Source organism: Condylostylus longicornis, unplaced genomic scaffold (assembly GCF_029603195.1).
Source record: "Condylostylus longicornis isolate FDR11 unplaced genomic scaffold, ASM2960319v2 ptg000030l, whole genome shotgun sequence".
In the NCBI taxonomy this organism is placed as follows: Eukaryota; Metazoa; Arthropoda; class Insecta; order Diptera; family Dolichopodidae; genus Condylostylus; species Condylostylus longicornis.
In genome coordinates this window covers 1,498,299-1,519,216 of record NW_026577999.1, presented here as the reverse complement: position 1 = coordinate 1,519,216, position 20,918 = coordinate 1,498,299, and the positions used below count along the sequence as shown (strand labels likewise).

At 26.7% G+C, this 20,918-nt stretch overlaps 1 protein-coding gene across 1 annotated transcript in view; it reads right to left on the bottom strand.

Moving 5' to 3' along the window:
• Positions 1 to 450: 450 nt before the first annotated feature.
• Positions 451 to 20,918, bottom strand: part of LOC129608061 (relaxin receptor 2) — a 40,952-nt gene continuing 20,484 nt past the window's right edge. The window contains exons 2-11 of the mRNA XM_055519372.1: positions 12,089 to 12,310; positions 11,904 to 11,998; positions 11,743 to 11,819; positions 10,006 to 10,290; positions 9,856 to 9,927; positions 8,644 to 8,715; positions 2,769 to 2,840; positions 887 to 1,878; positions 650 to 823; positions 451 to 589 (exon numbers count right to left, since the gene is read on the bottom strand). Coding sequence (XP_055375347.1) covers positions 525 to 589; positions 650 to 823; positions 887 to 1,878; positions 2,769 to 2,840; positions 8,644 to 8,715; positions 9,856 to 9,927; positions 10,006 to 10,290; positions 11,743 to 11,819; positions 11,904 to 11,998; positions 12,089 to 12,310 — 2,126 coding nt within the window. The 3' untranslated portion in view covers positions 451 to 524. The remainder of the gene's footprint in view (positions 590 to 649; positions 824 to 886; positions 1,879 to 2,768; positions 2,841 to 8,643; positions 8,716 to 9,855; positions 9,928 to 10,005; positions 10,291 to 11,742; positions 11,820 to 11,903; positions 11,999 to 12,088; positions 12,311 to 20,918) is intronic.

Genomic DNA, 20,918 nt, shown 5'->3' with positions numbered 1-20,918 from the left:
CAAATACTTAAGGACGTTTTCGTCCAGATAACTTTATAAATTAAAAATTGATTATTTCTTGTAATGGTAGTGAGCAAACTGAGAATGATTTAGTAATCAACGTCGACTAGTATTACTTGGAATTAAAGTAGTAAAAATTCAAAGATTAAGCTATACAATATATGAATTTAAAATTTTAAGAACTAACTAATTAAATTTAGTTTAACAGAACCTTATTATCTTATTTGAATTAAAATTTATCTTAAAAAATGAAATTACAGTACAAAAATTTATTATTTTAATATTACATAATTTGTAATTAAATGCAGAATTATTATTCTAAATATAAACTAATTTACAATTACACAATTTAAATATTAAATATTTACTTAAGACTATAGAATATTTTTTAATTTTTTAAATTTAAAATATAATTAATAAAAATATTTTTTTATAAACTAATTGACATTTCGTTTTTCTTTTTTCATTGTATATTGTTGTTATTGGGGTTTCAAAGTTTGAATATTAATTAATTCAATTGATCATCAACTTGGATTTGAATTTGAACTGCTCCTATTCAAATGATGTATTATTCTTCCTTGTGTCTCTTCTAAAAAATTTGCAATTATATAATAAAATTTTCAAAATAAAAAAAAATGTTCAAAATAACCTGGATTTGATCCTGTTCCTGATGATGCAGTTTTTCTTCTTGCCGCTGTTATTTTATTCCAACCATTTACAAAAATTTGATTTCGATATTTTGGTGTTGTAAACGTATATAAAAATGGATTAACAGCTGAATTTAATGGTAAAACGAATACTACCAGCCATGCATAAATGTCGTCTACATGTATACAATTGTGATTTATTTGAAAATATAAAAATGAAAAATGAAGTTTTTGCTTACCAGAAATTTCAAAAGTTAAAAAAACTTTTATTTTCATAAAAATTATTGGCGCCCAACATGTAACATCTGTTAGAACAATAAAAAAGAATCTTATCGCAAATTCACAATCCAATATAGAGCATGGTGCTTGTTTTCTTGTTTTTAATATCGATAATAATAATGCTGTATATAATATTGTTATTAAAATTAATAAAAATGAATTTAATCCTAAAAATATAAATGCTGAATATTCCCAACCAATTGAAAAACGTTCTTGTATATGCAATGGAAAACACATTCCAGAATATGTACCAAATATTTTCATTCTTGATCTCCATATTATTATTGGTGTTATTGCAATACAAATACCAATAAACCATATTAAAAACATTGCAAATGATACATGACTTAATTTCATACGTTTATAACTTTTAAATGGATTTGCAATTAAAAAGAAACGTTCAAATGACATAAATGTTAATATCATTATTGATACTTCTGATGATATAACAGCTAATATACCAATACTAACACAATACCATGATGATATCCAATCTTTAGCAATTTCATGATATCGATTACGATAACGTAAATCCTGTATACCAATAACAAGTAAATAAAATCCCATTAATACATCTGAAATTGCTAAATTTCTGATAACTAATGTAACAGATCGATTTTCATCACGATAAATAAAACGACAAAATATTACCAATGTATTACCAATGAATGTTAATGTTGCCATTAATAATGTTGAATAACGTAATACCGGTTTCGATATTAAATCAGTTATCGATGAAACACCATCAGTATTTGGTTTACATTTTTTTATATGCGGTGTCATTGAACAATAATAGAATCGATCGAATACAATATATTTAAGATTTTCGATACGATTAATATAAATAAAAATAATATTTGTATCGAAATTTGTTTTTTCAATATTTAAATAGGATACATTTAAATAATGTAATAGTTTTGGTGTTATATATAAGCTGGTTCTACCAAGATATCTAAAAATAGAAAAAGTATAAAAATAATTTAAAATTTAAAATGTATAGCTTCTGTAAAAATAATGTAAAAACAATTTGTAAATTAAGGATACTCGCACGATAATAGGGTGTTGAACATAATTTAAACTTGATCAGCTTCATATTCTAATAATAATGGCCTTCACATTTTATTTATTTCGAAGCCAAAACCGGCTGCCACCTTCTTCACAACAAAACTTCTGATCTTTCTTGAACGCCGTTTGCTATATTTTACGAATGGTATCAACAATTTTGACCTCGAAGGCTATATGCAGTCCCCATTTTTAATATTGGCAATTTAAAAAATTGTCTAAGGCGCAGCAATGTATGAGAAGGCTCAAAAATATGTCTCATTAACAAGGTATAACAAAAGAGGAAAGAGAATAAATCCTGGTCTTACGATATTAATAAAGCGGGATTAATTGGTTTTTTGACTAATTAACTTAAGAAGAGATTGGTTGGAGAATATTTTGGAGATTATTTTGGAGATTAATTGGAATTGCTTTTAGAAAAAATAAACAACAGACCTTTATAAACGATGTATGGTGCAAAACTATTTCAATCAGCGCCTAAGGTTTAACAGTTTATTAGTTTAATTTAGTGACTACAGCCTTAACTTCTCAATATAAGTAATCAAAGTGTGCCAAATTATTAATGCTTTCATTAACATAATAATAAGTTATGAACTAGGAATCATAAACACAATACCAGTATACAATATTACAATAATAACAATGTAGTTGGTATGCGAATCGTGCGAGTATCGAATGTATTTATAAAATCAATTTTCTTATATTTTATCCTTTATTGAAGGATATACTTAAATATCTTGTATTATTTTTGATTTTTTGTTTTATTATTATTATTATTACAGTGCATCCAAAAGAGATGTTCTTAAAAATGTATTATCTGATAATTTTGTCAACGGATTTCCAGTCAGACGTCTGAAATTTAAGTTAAAAAATAAAAAGAAAAAAAAAATATTAGTAAAATTGTTCAAATGTAAAAATAATTTAATATAAACTTTGTATATCTTATGTAATTAGATTTTGAAAAAATATTTACAGTCAATAACACTTATTCTATCGTATGTCTAATACACTATCACTAGATACTGGTGATATAGTGAAGGCTATATTAAAATTCAAGATTTTGTAATGACCAACAAATATTTTTATTTTCACTCACGTTTTAATAAAAAATTTTATGCGGTGCCCACAAATATTTAAATTTTTTTTTTAATTCTGTTGAGTTGAATTTTAAATTAATTATATAACACAGATAGTAACCATATACAAAAATATATAGAGAAAAAGAATAGTGTAAAATAGATTGGCTGCAATTTATCTTTACATGAACAGAATGGCAGAAAAAAAAATATAAAGTTGGCTAACAAAGTGTTTTAACCTTTTGGAAGAAAAAAAACAAAAAAGAACAAATATATTTTTTTTATTACTTTATTTTAAAAAGAAAATTTTCCAATAAATTTAATTTTAAGAGTATCTTACGTCTCATCCACATGCATACAAGTCCTTGCACCATAATATGTGCACATTTTCGTATATAATTATTTTATTTTATAGAACGTTTTGTTCCCCATCACTCTGTTGTGACTTATTCATTTGTGTAAGCAATAAATTATCTAAACATACCATTCAATGATATATTGTTAGAAAAATAAAGAAAAAAAAAAAATAGAAAAAGTTGGGAAAAAAATTGGGACCTAGTCTTATAATAACAATTTATTAGAGAATCTTTATTTCTATATTTACTTAATTTTTTTTTTTTTTGCTAAAAATAACTCCTTTATATCATAATCGTAAAACCTTAAATTTTTTCCACATTTCACATCACTAAAATATCCATTTCATCACTCATTCCCAAATCTCTTATTTATATGTACACAGAGAAATTTTGGTTTTCACACATTTCTCTCATATTTTTTCTCTTATTTTCTTTTTCATTTTGGTTGCTATTTCTGAAAATTTTTACGATTTCTCTAATAATTTTCGAATTCAAGAATGGTTCAATAACTCTTTCCATTCTTTTTTATCCTTCGGGTATACTATAGACTTCAATAAAAATATTCAGTATTGTATAACAGGGTTATATTAAATTAAAGTGACCAATGGAAGTTTATATATACAAATATCCATTGATGATTTATTCATTGAAAATGAATTTATATAGTGTATAAACTTACATTGTCGATCACAGACTGAAACGAGCCACTATCTCGCTAAACTACAATAGGTATTTTAACGTCTCGTCCTTTTCCAGACAAAGTCGTGACAATTTATTCCTCGTTTTGCCCATGTTTCTTAGGTGTGCTTTTAAAAGAAAATGTCCTTGACAGTAAAAAATAAAGTTTGAGCTAGATAACTGTGAGCTATGAATTTTTTGGTGTCCGAATGCCTTGGACAACTATATTTCAGTAAACCACTTTGGCTCGCTATTCTCAGTTGTTCTTTGTTGCGAGAAATTTTCATTCTCAATTCCCTAAAACCGGATTCACATGGTTTGATAAATACAGTTGCTATCCATTTGAGACCACAAAATATCCTTTTTATTTCTCTTTATGCTCGGTGTGCAAGCAACAACATCAAGGTTACCTTATTTTGCTTAGCTTAGACATTAAGAACATCCCCCTGTTGATTTGGATCCCACCATTGGCATTAAATGGTAGATCCCTGAGGAAAGCCCTCACCTTATCCTTACCCATTCCGTTCACATCGGAATAACATCCTCATTTATTATATTTGTGATGCTCGGAAAATCATAATTTCTAACAAAACCAGTTTCAAATTATTTACAACTATTTCAACAAACCGGCCACCCTATACATAATACATTCAATAAGCTCTCCAAAATATAAAATAACTGTCTCCTATATAAATACTTATTTATTAAATTTTTCTCAATATTTCTACTTTATTTTTACAAAACTCTTTTTAATATCACTCATTTTATGTGATAAAAATACTATAGAAATCGGCCAATTTCACAGGATTTTATTATGAAAACAGTGAATATATGGAGAAACTTGAAGACCTTCTTCCATTTCAATTTATTTTCATTGTTAACAATATTGTTATAAGTGAGTTACCGCCAAGACACACCATTCTCTACGAAATTCCAAAAAAACGTTTATTTTTTATTTTATGAAGCAAATCATTGAATTAAATTCCTTAATCTTTTGCTTGTCTATCAAAACAAAACGAAAACAAGATAAAAAAGAACCCTGATTTTTTTATCGTAGACTAGAAGAAACTATAAAAACGAAATGGTCGGTCATCTTTCCCACACATATGTAAGCGACGCACATATTATTTTAATAATAGAATTCTTGACGCCTTTCTATCACATATAAATTTAATAAACGGAAGCTTTTTTTTATTTCAAAATCAACGAAATATTATTTACGATATAGTTAAATAGTATCACTTAGAAAATTAATAAAAAGAAATCTTCTATTTTATTGCATAACAATAGGCGCTTTATATTTTTCCTAACTCTGATATTTTGTTTTATAAATAAATTTAATGGTATAGAGTTTTATTTTTATATTATGCATATGTGTGTTAGATTCATTATTTACGCGTTCTTTAAGTTCACAAAACTCACTTCAAGGACGTTTAAAATAAACTATGGCTACACACAAATTAAGAAAATTACGTAAACAAATGTGCAAAGGGTATTGTTTAGGAAGGAATAGAGAGGCAGGTGCTATTATTGTTATTATGTAAAAAAATTACACCTATGTACGTATAAGGCATATGAATCTTAATTCAATTCTAATTTAATGAAATGAGACATAAAATTAATTTCCATAATGTAAACAGGTATTAGAGAAATGTCCAGTATATGAAATCTAAAACAACAGCTTGTGTTCTTTAATTCATGTAGAGTAAGATTACCAATTATTATTAGAAAATAATTCATAAACGTGATGAAATTGTAACAACTTTTAAGTAAGATTCTATATACAAATACGGTCAGATCAAGTATGACTGTGCTTGTACAGTCAGTTCAGAGAAAACTCAGTTCGATAGCACTTGCGTCTCATGTAAAACACAAGAAATATTTTAAAAATTATTTCAATATATTTATTATTCTGATGACATTGACACATTGTCAAAAACGAACGTCCGTCCCAAAAAAAAAACAAGAACCATCAAAGTTTAAGGACTTTAGTGCCGAATTTTACTTTTATATATCAGGAGTAGCTTAACAGGATAAGATAGCAGTCATGCAACCCTGAAAACTAATTGAAGAAATCAGATCATGGGGGATAGTGTAGAATTGTAGTTTATACACAAGCACCAAAAATTTTGTTCAGCTGGCTTACTATAGAATTTTATAATCAGTCTCGACTGAAACATATTTACATGTTATATTGTAGACTTGTTCGTCCCGCATTGCGGTAAGCGTTATCGCTGAAAACGATTACTTTCAAAGAATTGATATTTTCACTCTCATTAATCCAATCCCGTTAATTTATCTAAAATCTAATAATAATGTTTTTAATAAAATATTTTAAATTTATTTAAATTTGGTTTTGGTTCTTCTGTTTATGAATTTCAATTGTGCTTGTTTTAATCACTAATTGCGGTACGTTATCAAATTTGTTTTCTATTTATTTAAGATTTTTAATTTAAGCAATTACCGTAAATGCAAATGATGCATATTCGTATATCTATATTTTATTGTTAATTTATTCCTCTTAATTATATTTGTAACAAAAAAAAAAATAATTTGAATTTAATTTGAAAGTTTAATATTTCGGAAAATTCAAATTCACATACCGACGACCGCATTTTCTAACCAAAAAAAAATTTACAAATAAACGTCAATAACCCAATTGTATTTTTTTTCCAAAATAGCACGTTGAATGGATTATTTTTGGGACTCTACTGAATAAAGTTTATTTTTTTTTCAGGATTTATAATTTTTTGTTTTCTCGTTTTTACTACAAAATGTTTTCATTGTAGTAAAAAAAAAGGATATTTTGTAAATATATAAGTATGTAAACATGAATTCGGTTTATTTTCATTTTCACAAGGAGCACAAAATTCATTGTATGTGAACGTGTTTCAGGTCTTATTATTGGATTTCAAAAAATAAACATTGAATATATAATGAATTGTGAGTATGTATACCGAGTATGTATACACGAAAAATTAAAATATACATTGTACTTAATTTTATTGAATTTGTAAGAGATTACAAGTGGATTATAAGTTTTATTGAAATACTTTGTATTTTATTTGATTACATACTACATATTGTATAATTTTATACACACAATAATTATAATTTTTGTCTTTAACCCTATATTCTATATGTACAGTTTTATGGTACCATTTGTGGTATGTTTATACAATTTGAAAAATAAAATTTGAGTAACAATAATTTCTTTGAATTATTCCTCATAGAATAAGCCTGTGAAAATTGCCAGTTTGCAGTAACAACTGTAACACTTACCCAGCTTAGCAGATTTACCCTAGTCTCAATTAATAAATTTGAAATAGAGAACTTATTTGACATTAGAGAGAGAATTTTTTGCTAGCTTACTTTTTATAAATGTAAAACTTGCATTTCGCATAATGAATGAAAGCCGGCCATTTATAAAAGAGGACCGTGTATCGTAACATGTATACCGTGTACGTTAATAGATAATGTAAGGTACCGTTTAATCTGAACTAAATCAAATTTTTTGTTTATATTTTTTATTCATTAAGCAAGAAAGCCTGCTATTGTTTCAATCGAAACAGGGAACATCGCGTTCTATACTTCTTTGAAGTACTATACAAAAGCAGGACGTACTGGGAGGCAGTAGTAAGAATCGAACCACAACATTAGAAAACATTATGTAGGAAAAATACTAGTAAAATACAGCCATATTTAAATAAAATATACAGAGTTACGTTGGGAAAAGACACTAAAATATACGTCCGAAAAAACTGAAGGAGAGAAATTTCAAATAGAGCGAAATAGAGCTGCGCGGTTAAACCTGAATTAATGCGAACAGCGGATCCGGGTTGGATTTATCATGTAATTTTGAGTGCTTCATCGGATAGATTCTTAGGTATCCAATTTCGCTCCGAATAGATTAGCCATTATTAGGATTGCGGAAATTTCGTTCCGAATTTTGTGTTTCAGCTCTAGAATACAGTTCTAACTCCATTAGACTATTTTTTGTGGATTTTTTTTTTTGAAAAGAAAATGTGAATATGCCAACAACAATGTCATAATTTTAATTTATTGACTAATTTAGATTCATGAAATAAAATTACCTAAATTATACTCATATTTATTATTTAAGAACTAATATAAATATTTAATTTATTCTAAAAGATTATTCCATAATAATTTTCTTCTTGCGTATAAAAGATACACTCCCGTCCAACATAATATTTTAATTAAAATAAATTTTCTTTCATTTCTATATTTCTACATATACTCTTACTGTCATAGACGAAATACACTCACTTACACAAATAAATAGAAATAGGAGTAGCTGTATATGAGAATAAGGAAGAAATATTTATTTCTCAAAATTCTTATAATCTCTACTAAAAATTCCAAAGAATAATTCATCAACACAAAAGCATTAATAAACCGTATTACTCGTATATAAGCAAAATAAATTTGACTTAATTTAAAATTCATAAATTGAAACATTAATTTTTTTTTTCATCTTATACTAAAATACATACACACATATACATAAATCTCTATACTTACAAATCTCGTAATATTTCTAAATTCCAAAATGCTTTCTCATCTACATATCGTATACGATTATATTGTAGGCTCCTTTCCAACCAACAAAGATGAGTTTGTGTATAGGTACATTAATATTTTTCATCATTCCAGCAAGAAGCAAGCATTCAACATATCATAGTAAATATGATCATCATTTTATGATTACAATCGAAATTTCCAAGTTCAAGGATATTTTGTTGAATTAATGAAGTCATATTGCAGAAACAAAGAAGAAAAAAAAATTAAAGGATTAAAGAGTTAAATTTAAGTTTGAAGATGTAAGAGATTTGCTTTTTCATTATTATTATTATTTTAATAATAATTTATCATTCTTTATAGGATATTTGTCAAGGATATACTCAAAAAAATTGTATAATAATCATCAACAAGTACGTATGTATGTAAATATTTCAAATATTTAGATTAAAATAAGGTGTTGCAGACTAAATTTTTTTTTACAGATGATTAAACGATCTAGTATCAGACTTTACAAAAGGGATTCTGTTTATTTTTGTGTGTGTGTATGCAAATAAAATATATTTTTGGAATTTTTAGCATACACACATATTCTTTGTCTGAGAATTTAGTGATTTTGTTCTTATGGTTTCACTTATTTATTGAAATTTTTTTTTTGTTGGTTAGAAATTTCAGAAAATGTAAAAAATTTTTTAATCAAAATTTATTTTGCATAAAAAATTTGTATTTGTATATTAATAAAAATTGTGTACAATTATAGAAACTTATGTTATACATTCTGGTATATAAATGACATACAATTAAAGTGTACAAGGATAATAATTTTAAATTATGTATGAAAAGGACATGCATATTTTATATATTTTTGGCAATATTTGGAATTTTTGTTGTATGTGAAGAATTTTGTTCCAAAACCTAATAACATATAGCGTATATGCATACATAAACTAATCAGGATAGTCGGACAACGTAAATATTGCTTGTAGTTTATGTACTTAACATATGAAACAGTTTAGGTGTATATTAGCTAAGGTAAGCTTTGTTGGTCCAGAAAAATCAAGTCAAATATCAACAAATGGAAAACATAGCATGTATGGTTTCGGAAATCTAAGAGATCATTGTGCATCTAAAGGATCATTGTGCATATATCAGTGTTCTACTATAAATAAAATATTTAAAAAGAAAAATTAAGTTTAATAAATAAAATATACTTACAAATGTTCTAAATTAATAAGATTCTTAAATGTATTCTCATTGACTTCTTCAATTAAATTATAATCTAATAATCTTAAAATATTGGAAATTTTTAATTAAAAAATACAATTTTAATTATAAAATAAAATATGTATATGTAAATTCACTTACAATTCATCTAAATTATTCATTGTTGGAAAATTACTATTATATAAAGTCAGTCTATTATCAGTTAGATTAATCCATGATATTAATGGTATATCATAAAATATTTCCATTGGAATAAATTTTATTTGATTTGAATTTAAAAATAACCAAATTAATTTATTTAATCCTTTAAATATATTTTCTGATAAATTTTTAATGTTATTATAATTTAAATATAATTTTTCTAAATGATTCAATTTTAAGAATAAACCATTTGGGATATCTGATATGTTACAATCCTTTAGTTTTCTGTTTTCAAAAAAGAAAATGAAGGAAAAGAAAATAATTTTTATTAATTTTCATATTAAAAACAAAGAAAAAACGTAAAAGAAAACTAAAATAATTATTGAATTTTATCATTTGGTGAAAATGTGATGAAAAATTTGTTTGAGGTTAATAAATTATAATTTTTATTTAATTTTTTTGAACAGAATTTAAAATTTTAATAATTTGAGTAATTCTAATGCTTAAGTGCACGTGATAGTGTGTTATAATGATTGTATAAGTGCGAAAATAAGAAAAAATTTAAATATGACTTAAAAATGAGTTCAGAATTATTCAAAAATTATGTAAAATTTTTATTGTATACTAAAAATTTGAATTGTTTTGGCGAATTCATATACGAATCCGGGAGTACTTTCAATATAAACAATTGAATTTAATTGAATCAGTAAAATACTGGTTTTAAATAGGAGGAAGAGCTCCGATCAATATCAGTCTTTGGTATATTATGAGATGGTATACCCCATCTGAATAAAGTAGAACAAAATTTTGAACAGCAGTCGCACACAATTAGTATCCCATCATTTTCATAATATATATTATCATACCAATTGGCTTTCAAATATCTAGAAGGAAGCCGTTCCTTTAATTCAAAAGTTTTTCTCAAAAGTATGCTCTTTGAATTGAGGAATATTGATTTCTTGTGGAAAGTACTGCAAAGAATACCTGAAATGTTTACTGACACTAGGCATGGACTTTTCTTTTTGTGGGCTACGGTGTCGCAAAATTTGATTTACGACGAGATTCCAAAGAAGAGGCTGGAGCACGCCTCCCTGAGAGGTATCTCTTACAACAGAGCCATCGACACACTGACCCCCAAAATGAGCCCTGATGGTCTTGCCCAACAATATGCGTTCTGTCAAGCTCACCAGGGGTCCATGAATCGACACGCTCTTCATTGCCACACTGATCGCTCGCGAAGTGACGTTATTGAAGGAACCCTCGATATCCAGAAAGCCGCCACGGTATAATCCCTGTTGTTCAGGAATCCCTTTATGTAGCAGGGCACAAGAGAATGCAGGGCCGTTTTCGTCGACTTATCCTTGCAGTACGCATGTTGTGCTGAAGACAACAAAATTTGGTTAAAGTTGTCCCGTATGTATTCATCAACCGCTTTTCAAAACTTTTTAATGGAAATGATGTTAGACTCATCGGTCTAAGGTCCTTTGGGCAGTTATAAGAGCTTTTCCCGGCCTTAGGTATAAAAACCACCTTAGCAATATTCCAGATTTTTAGAATGTGGATTAGGTCTATGCATCCTTTGTATATAGTATTATACAAGTTATACTCCACACTTAAGTAAGCTTAAAAAACTTGTTAGATGTAAATCAATTAAAAATATTTTACACAATATTTGAATAATCATTTTTATATTTATTTTATAAATATAAAAAAAATATTTCTTTTTGAAGTACGTACAAATGAACTAGATTTGTGTACGGGAGGGAATCCTTTTCCAATGTTATATTATTTCCAATTATAAGGAAATGACTGACCTATATATAATATGATAATGAAGGTTAATTGTTAAGAATTTTGGTGAAATTAAAAAACATATTTGGTATTACAAGAGTACTTACCTCTAAACTAACTTCTGGAATTTTATTTAAACCATTTGAGGCACAATATATCATTTTTTGTTTACATTGACAGCTTTCGGGATAATTCGTAATACCTAAACATATAGGTGAATAAAAATAATATACAATTTGATCAATATAATAGCAATAAACCTTATATAAATTTTCAATTCAAAAAAACTCACCACAATCATGTAATTTTCCTCTTTTATCTAAATTTGTTGAATCATTTATAGCTGACATTAATCTTTGCACAATCATACGAGTTAATCTTGTATCACCATGAAATAGACCACATTCATTTTCATCACTACCATCATAACAATCTCTATATGAATCACATATTTGCCTTTGAAGGACACATATTGTACCATTATCACAAGAAAATGTACCCGTAGGACAAGGACCTTTAAAAGAAAATAAAAAATAAATAAATATATTTATGTTTATATGTATGTAAGTATTTTATTTTCTTTAATACATTAAATTTATTAAAAATTTAAAGATTTTTGAATATTATTGAAATATTCGAAATTTTCAAGAATTTCGTATATAGACACAAAAACAATTTAAGGTTAAAATTTATGATATTCGCACTTTATTTGTATATATGTATAGGTAGTGTGTATGTGGCGTAAAATTGAATTAGATTAATCTAATGTGATTTACATGTGTGTATGTGTGGATAAAAAATTCAATTACTAATATTATGATTTTTATACATATACTAGAGTACTAGACTAAATGCTAAAAAGTTTAGAAATTTTTTTTTAATTAAATTATTTTTTATCCAAAAGTAATATTATAAAATGTCAAGAAATAAAGTGCTTATCCAAGAAATGTGAAGTAATTCTCAATTTAATTCCAAAGTCAGCAAAATTTCCCAAATATTAAAGTATAAATTTTATTTCATTCAATTATAAAATAAAAATTATACTTTAATATTTGGAATATTTGTCTTTTTTCTTGGAGAAAATTGGAAGCTTAAGAAAAGCAGAATAAATTTTTATATAAAATGTGAAATATATGAAACAAAAGTAAAATGAAATCTAATTTTCAATTAGAATTTACAGAAGCATGAAAATTGAAAGGTAAATAATCAATAAAATTTACTAAGCTTTTAAGATCTAATTGTGATTTCATAATACATTTATATGCAATAATCATGAGATGTATGGATGAAAATCGTTAAAACGTGAAATAAATTTGTTAATATATGGTTTTAGCATTGCATTATCAAACCTACTTAAATATTCGGAAAACGTTGCGAGGATCCACAATCTAAAGGCTATTATTAATGAAATTGTATTACTATAGTATGTGCATACCCACATAACCCACATAGCGTAACCCACATGAGGTAAATTTGTAGATTTGAACAACCGAAATAACATTGCGCCACGACCGCCTAAAACCGCGTACTCTACAACACCTGCTTGATTCTCAACCTCCTTCTAGTATTTCTCTTCATCACACTCTCAATTTCGATTTCTTACCCTATTATTTCGACTCCATTTATTCCCTGCCTCAAAATGAAGTGCAACATATCAACAACGAGGTGCAAAGAGGTCAATCCCAAAAACCACCTCCATTGCTATACTCCATTGTTTTTTTGGCTCTGTGATGCAGTTTCATGCAACTTTTTGCAATTATTCCGGGTTTTCCAGTTTAAAAAAAGTATTGCAATAAAAATTAATTTCAAGAATTTTAATTGAGAAGTTCTCTCTCTCTTTCTGTTTCTCTCTTACAATAAAGTCTTAATAAATTCAATAATAAAAAGTAGTCTCTCATAGCCCCTTCTTTAAAAATTTAATTGAATTAATCGAAAATTTTTCATTGCTGTACCTTCTCAGTCATGTACGATGTAACAACAATTTCATTATTATTATACCGGCGTCTATCAACGCAAGAAAAACAATAAATTTCCTCTTTCAACTTCCTTTTTTATTGCCAAAAAAATAAAAATGAAATATTTTATACGAATTACATCCATAATTTATGCAATATTTTAATATTCGGAAGGACAATAAAATCAAAAATAAATAAAATTTTTGTTGAAATTTTTAATAAAAAAAAATATAAGGATATTTTGTAAGAACAACAAAATTTATGTCAATTCAATCATTTCCCTTGTATTTGATAGCTTCTTACATTTACTCTTTGGCATTTTCCGAAATGGAATTACTCGTATAGTCGTATATATTATGTATACTTGAATATATTTATAGGTAAAGTAGAAGATATTGCGATAAATAGAGATTTCTCACGAAACAGCATTTAATCCGAATATTCTAATAAAACTAAATGCCTTTTAACGCCTTGATTATGATCGATTAATGTTATAAATTACATAATATTTATACTAGATTCATGTCACATTACATATGTACATATGTAGTGTTCAGAAATGCTTTTATATGTTTATGTATATGTTGTATTGAATTTAATGTCCAAAAATTATTATTACATTTACGTTTATTGATTTCATGTTGGTATTTTTATATTAACTATAATCAATTTACCATCGATTATTACATTAAAATAGATTTCATGCATTTATTTTGGTATTGAATGATTGTACTCGTATTTCTTAAATAATGGGAGAATATTATAAAATATGGAGTCCATTTAACATTCCAACACATATGGTTGTTTAACGTGGCCAGTACATCAGATTAGTCGCAACCCAATTAGCACAAACGTACCGTTTTATTACCACCACCCTTGAGCACCAATTCGTCATCTAATTTTCGACAACAGGTTGCCTATCTAAGCCTCTCGTTTTTTTTGAGGAATTTGTATAGGTCTCCGATCTCAATATTTGATATTTCGTCCAACCCATTCACCACCTCGCTCTAACAAATGTTTAATGAACATTGCTCTTTTAAGAATTCATCCGAAAAGAATTAACTATTAGTTGAGAGTGGATTCGATGCTATCGAATGAATGATGATCGAATAATAATTGTGTGCGAAGTAATAGTTCGGTATGCATATATCAAAGAAAGTAATAAATTTTCAGCCATGGTAAAAACTTATTATTACGTTAAAACAATATGCATTTTTTGCATGTAATCGTGTTTAACATATTGTATTCTCAACAAAATTTTCATTACCCTAGGCTTTCAGAAATTATTCCAAATAACTTGCACAATTATATTTTATTTCTTGTAATAATATCAGAAAATTTTGAAAGCATGAATTAATAAAGAAATTATGATTAAAAATCTATATGACTGCATCTAATTGAATTTGTTAAAAAATCAATATTTTATTCAATAAAGACTGCAATGCGCTTCATTCCTTTTAACTTGCTTTTTCCTTATCTTTTTGATTGACATCACCACATCGTTCCTTATATAAAACTTTCGGAATAGAAAATTTCTCATACTTAAAAAATTTTTTTAATGATTCAAAGGACATAAAAATTTATGATTTATTACGTATGTATTCAGAGATTTTTTTTTGATATTAACAAAGAAAAGTTTTCTTTTATCGGAAAATTGTTTGTCATATTGCCTAACTATATTCATTTTAGTCTTTGAAAATTTTTGATACTAAATTAACATCAAATATTCTTTGACATCTTCCTATTTCTATACTCTCTTGACACAAAAATTACATAAAAATTAAAATGTTTTTTAAAAGTTTTAAATGTAAAAAGAACTTCTATAAAATATTAATGTAGTTCTTATATAATATTATATACAGAGGGTGTCCGATATTTGATAATACTCCCAAAGCAGACTGATAGAATGGATCGAATTTATCTGTCATATTTCCCAAGGTATCAATTAGAATGTATAAACAACTCCTAAGCCAGAACTGATATCATATACCCGTTCAGCTCAGCAATTATAAGGCTCAATCAACAAGGTAGCCAATTGCGCTAAAGTTGAAGAAAGCTAGAGGGTTACATCACCTAAAAAATTATCGTTTTTTAAGTGAAAATACAAAATTCAAATATTTCAATTTTTAAAGTCATCTGTTTCCGAAATCTAAAGAGATTATTACTATATCGTAAATATTCATGAGAAAGTCCTTATTTTGAGGTTTCCAAACTATATCTAATAATGCGGCCCGGCACGGTTTTATACTTATAATTTCTAAAAGTAAAAAGATGAGTCGAGATTGATTTTAAGCCTGTGTAACTCAAAGCCGATTCGGCTGTGATCATCGTCTCCATACGAAATTTTTGTCTAGACATGATGGTCTATATACCATGCATGGTATATAGCAGCGCACGTATAGATATGAGCCACCTTTTATAAGAAGATTTTTGTTTCAAAATATTTTCTTTACAATTTAATTATATCGTAATTTACAACGGTCACAATCATAAAAATTTACGATCAGTTAAGGTTTATTATTCTTCGAAGAAATTATTTTTTATTTCCGTATATACAAGAAATGTATAATATTCACAAGTTAATTGTAACTTAAGCTAATTGAAATGTTTGATATACATAAAAATACAAGATTTGATTCAATTAACCACAATATTACTTCATTAAGAGTTTGGTCGAGTAGGTACATATTTTGAATCTTGGATATCTAAAAAATTTTATGGCATTAAGTTTTGTCAATATCATACAAATACTAAAAAGTACTATTAAAACAATTGCTTATAAGAAATTTATATAAAATATACACACATGTCTACAAATATCAGAATCTAAAATTACAATTTTATCGCCTCAAGCATAATGGAATAGCTTCTAAAATATTTTTAAATAATTCTTTCTTAAAGTTCATTGATTTCTATTAAGAAAAAATAAATGAAAATTTTAAGAATTGAAAAAAAAATCTCAATTGCATAAAAATCAATTTTAATATTAAAGAAATTTGTTGATTTAGCAGAAAAATATTTTTTTCAGGAATAAATTATCAAAAATAAAACCAAAAATTTAAATAGAAAATTAAAACTCTACACACTTGTCAATATATTTAAACTGTTGGTCGTTATTGTTTTAGTGCCACTTCAACTAAATTTATTCTTAAAGTATTTTCAGATCTTAATTACCGGAATAACAGTGCACCGCGACCACTCATAAAGATATAATGTGCGGGTGTGCTCTACAACATCCGCTCGAGACCCAACCTCGCCTTCTGGTATTTCTCTTTTCCTATGAAAAAGAGCATCACCCTGCCAATCCCGATCCCTTACTCGATTATTTCAATCCCATTTCTTCACAACCTCAAAATGAGGTGCCTCATATTAACAACGAGGTGCAAACCACCTCAATTGCCGCAGTTGGAGACGTTTTTTTTTTGCTAAATTCGCACACTTTTACCGAATTACGGCGTAATATTCGACAGTCTAATAGTTATTAAATTTTTATTTGAATAATTTTCCAAAGTTATCATTTCAAGTCTTTCATTTTGAGTGACAGAGTTAAACTAGAATACCATTAAAGTATACTTATGACGGATCAATTCTTACTTGTTTTTTAGTGTTTGCAATTTGTTTACCCTTAACACATAAATTTGTAAACAAAACAAAGAAAAAAAGAAATGTGAAATTAATTTAGTCACCCAAAAGTAAATTTCAATAAAAATTGAAATGTGTAAAAAATATCCTTAACATAATGTCCTTTAATTTATTATTTATTTCTAATTTATTATTAAATTTATTTATCTTAAAAAAATTCTCTATACTCACTATACGATATTTATACTATACCAACAAATTTGCACAAACATGTGTTCACAAATAGAATGTAAGAGCAGAAAACCGACACTTAAGAAAGTATAATAATTTTCCAGACAGAATACTGGAGAAAAAAATAACATTAGTGACATATCAAATGATCCCACTTGATTAGCCTATTCTCAAACCATACATTAGATTAAATAAAGATATCATCATTATATCCAAATATTTATAAGTACATATAATAATTATATATGTACATAGATATATTTGAAATTACTCTCGCACTCACGTTTTCTACAAAAACTCCTAAAAGGAAAGAAAAGAAAAAACAACACTTGAAAATGAAATTTAATATCCTTGTATAAAATTGGAATATGAAAAAAGTAGAACCATTTTCTTCAAGTATATTTGTCTGATTTGTAAAAATAAAACTAAATCAAAGAAGCAAAAAATAAAATTTATTATACGAACATATTCATTATACATGTAGGTGTGTAATACGCGTATATACACAAATATCTATGTTAAAACGAAAAGTTTTCTTTCGTCCCAACTTTTATCGTAAATGAAAAAAAATTACAAAATACAATATGTAAATTTTCGATTCAATTTGAAAAACATTGGGAGTTTCTTTCTATATCTACTTTTTTTATTAAATAATTTTTTTTAATAATTATAATATTACCAATTTTATCTTTCATTTATAATGTATATGACGAGAGTTAATTTCTTCTAAATTGTAAGATTCTTCGTATTATACAAGCAAGAATAAAACTGTATATAATTCGTCACCATATCCAAATGCATACACCCTTAAGAACTATTTTAAAAATCTGTCACAGTCCTACCCAGTTAATAGCATCGACAAAAATGCCTTGTTTTTAGAACCAATTAAGTGGGTAAATCGTTTATAAACATCTCGTTTAGTTAAATCGGCGACAGTCGAACAATCGGCATAAAAAGAGATTACATTCTGTAAATGCGTAGACAATCAATAGTAAATATATTCTATTATATACTATAATAACATCTAAATATAAATCTAAATATACCAATGTCTTTCCTCCTCTAGGCAGAGATGATACAACCTACTCTCTACTTTACCCACCCTTTTCAAGTAGAAGAGGCAATGTCCAATAAGCACTTCAACTAATAATTTTAAAGTCGGACATCGACCCCACTAATCATTTCTGGTTGTCGACCGAGCCATCGAGTACTCGAAGCACTGTTGTCAAAGGCACTCCCCTACGAGCAAGCTCATCAGCATTCTTATTTCCCACAATACCTCAGTTCCCTAGTTGCCATATCAATGATAGTCTATCGTGTCTAGCCAGCGTCTCGATTGGACGTCAATACACTCCGTTATTAGTTTTGATATTAACAGAATAATTGTGAATCTCGGTTTGTTTACTCACTTTTTATTCATTTTCAAATCAGAATTTTCTGTTTCTCCGTCTAATGGATATTTCATTTTTCCAATAAGATATTTAATTTTTTCTCAACGTCTCACTTTCAAAACAAAGTAAATAAATTTTTTTTATACATTTCAGAAAAAAAAAACTAGATACGCAATACCGAATAATTCTTCTCATTCAAAAACTACACTATACAAGTATATGATAGTTACTCATTTTCTTCTCACTTGTCGAGTAAAAAAGCGGGATGGACGATCAGACCCTAAAACAACGGATGACATGACCCCCGAAAAAACAGACCTATAGTCCGAAATTATATAAATTCCTAATACACTCACGAATATACAGCTCGATGGCATGTTCTTCCGCCTCAAAAACTGATGTAGAGTATCCGAGCGTCTTTGTATAACACTTCTTATATATTTATTGTTATATTCCTATGTAAGTCTATGCAATAATTATTAAGTTTAATTTAATCACTTACAGTGAACAAGTTCAACGATTTTAGCCGTGTTTTTTTTTTTCTATAAAAATTCTAATATAATTTTTCAATTCGTCATTCATTATTTATCAGTTTTTAACAATAAAATGAAAAAAATTTTCTATTCTAAGAAATAAGAAACTTTTTATTTATGTTTGGTTGGGTTCTTTGTATATTTTGTAACAAGTTTTACTTAAACTTTATTGTAACATTTTTTTTTTGCAGTTTCTAAGTTTCCATAACAAATCAAACCTCAAGAATAGTTTTAAAATACCATCCCTTTACTATCATTAACTTTTTTCCTATCATTTTTCTTAAGAAAAGCGTACCAATACAAAATAAAAAATAACAAATAAAAATTTTTGAATAAAAATAAACTTTGCCCTAAAAATAGCAAATAAAAAAGACAAACATGAAACTTTAAAATTTATTTATATTCCATGTCCATTTTATAACCTGATAACTTTTATTATCGTAAATTGTAAACCATGAATGATAAAAATTTAGGTTACATAACAAATTGAAAATTTTATTTTGCTTAAATTAAGTTTAACAACAAGAATTCAAAGTTTTATTCAAATAAACATTGTAAAAACAAAGCATGAAACACAGATGTCGCTTTTCAAAAAATGACATTAAAAAAATTTTATTGATTAGGGTAATTAAAATTTTCATTATATTTCTAAGGAATCCCATTTCACACTATATCACTGTATAAGTAAAAGTATTTTTAAGGTTTAAAATCTTGTACAAATCGAATATTACACATATGCAAATATTTTTATTGAAAAACATATTATATAGCCGAAGGCATATACAGCAGAGCTGGCAAAACTCCTTGATGTTTCAAGCCACTTTTCAAATTTTGAAATTCGTCCAGAGAGCCAATTAAAACTGTATTAAAAAGTTAACTTATCCAAAATTAAAGAACACAATCTGTATATCTGTAGCAAAACTGATACATACAAGTTTTTTCCTTGAACTGTCAATTACAATGAAAGCGAACAAATTCAAAAGTGCTCTGGAGTCGATCGTCCAAAACGAACTTTTATATTTTTTTCAGTAATATTTAAGAAATTTTGAAATGCATTTCGGAATTATTTTAAATATGAATGATAAGAAACCCGGGTATGTTTATCAAGAATCACATTAAACTCTCCAAAGAGCCAACGGTTGGCTACCCCTGGCGCAGAGAATATTTATAATATTTTTAATGTTTACTTTATGTTTTCTATTAATATTGCCTTTTTTGTCAATTAGGATAGCAAAATATTTATATTTGGACTTATTCTAATATAATAATAAAATTAATATTTATCCCATATAGCAATAATTCGAGTAGAACAGAAGAGACCCAAATATAAATTTTTATTACATAAATAGCAATGTATTTTAACTTCCATCTACCATATACATATGTATGTTTTTATTGTGTAAAACATGATGTAGTTGACATGAGTCATT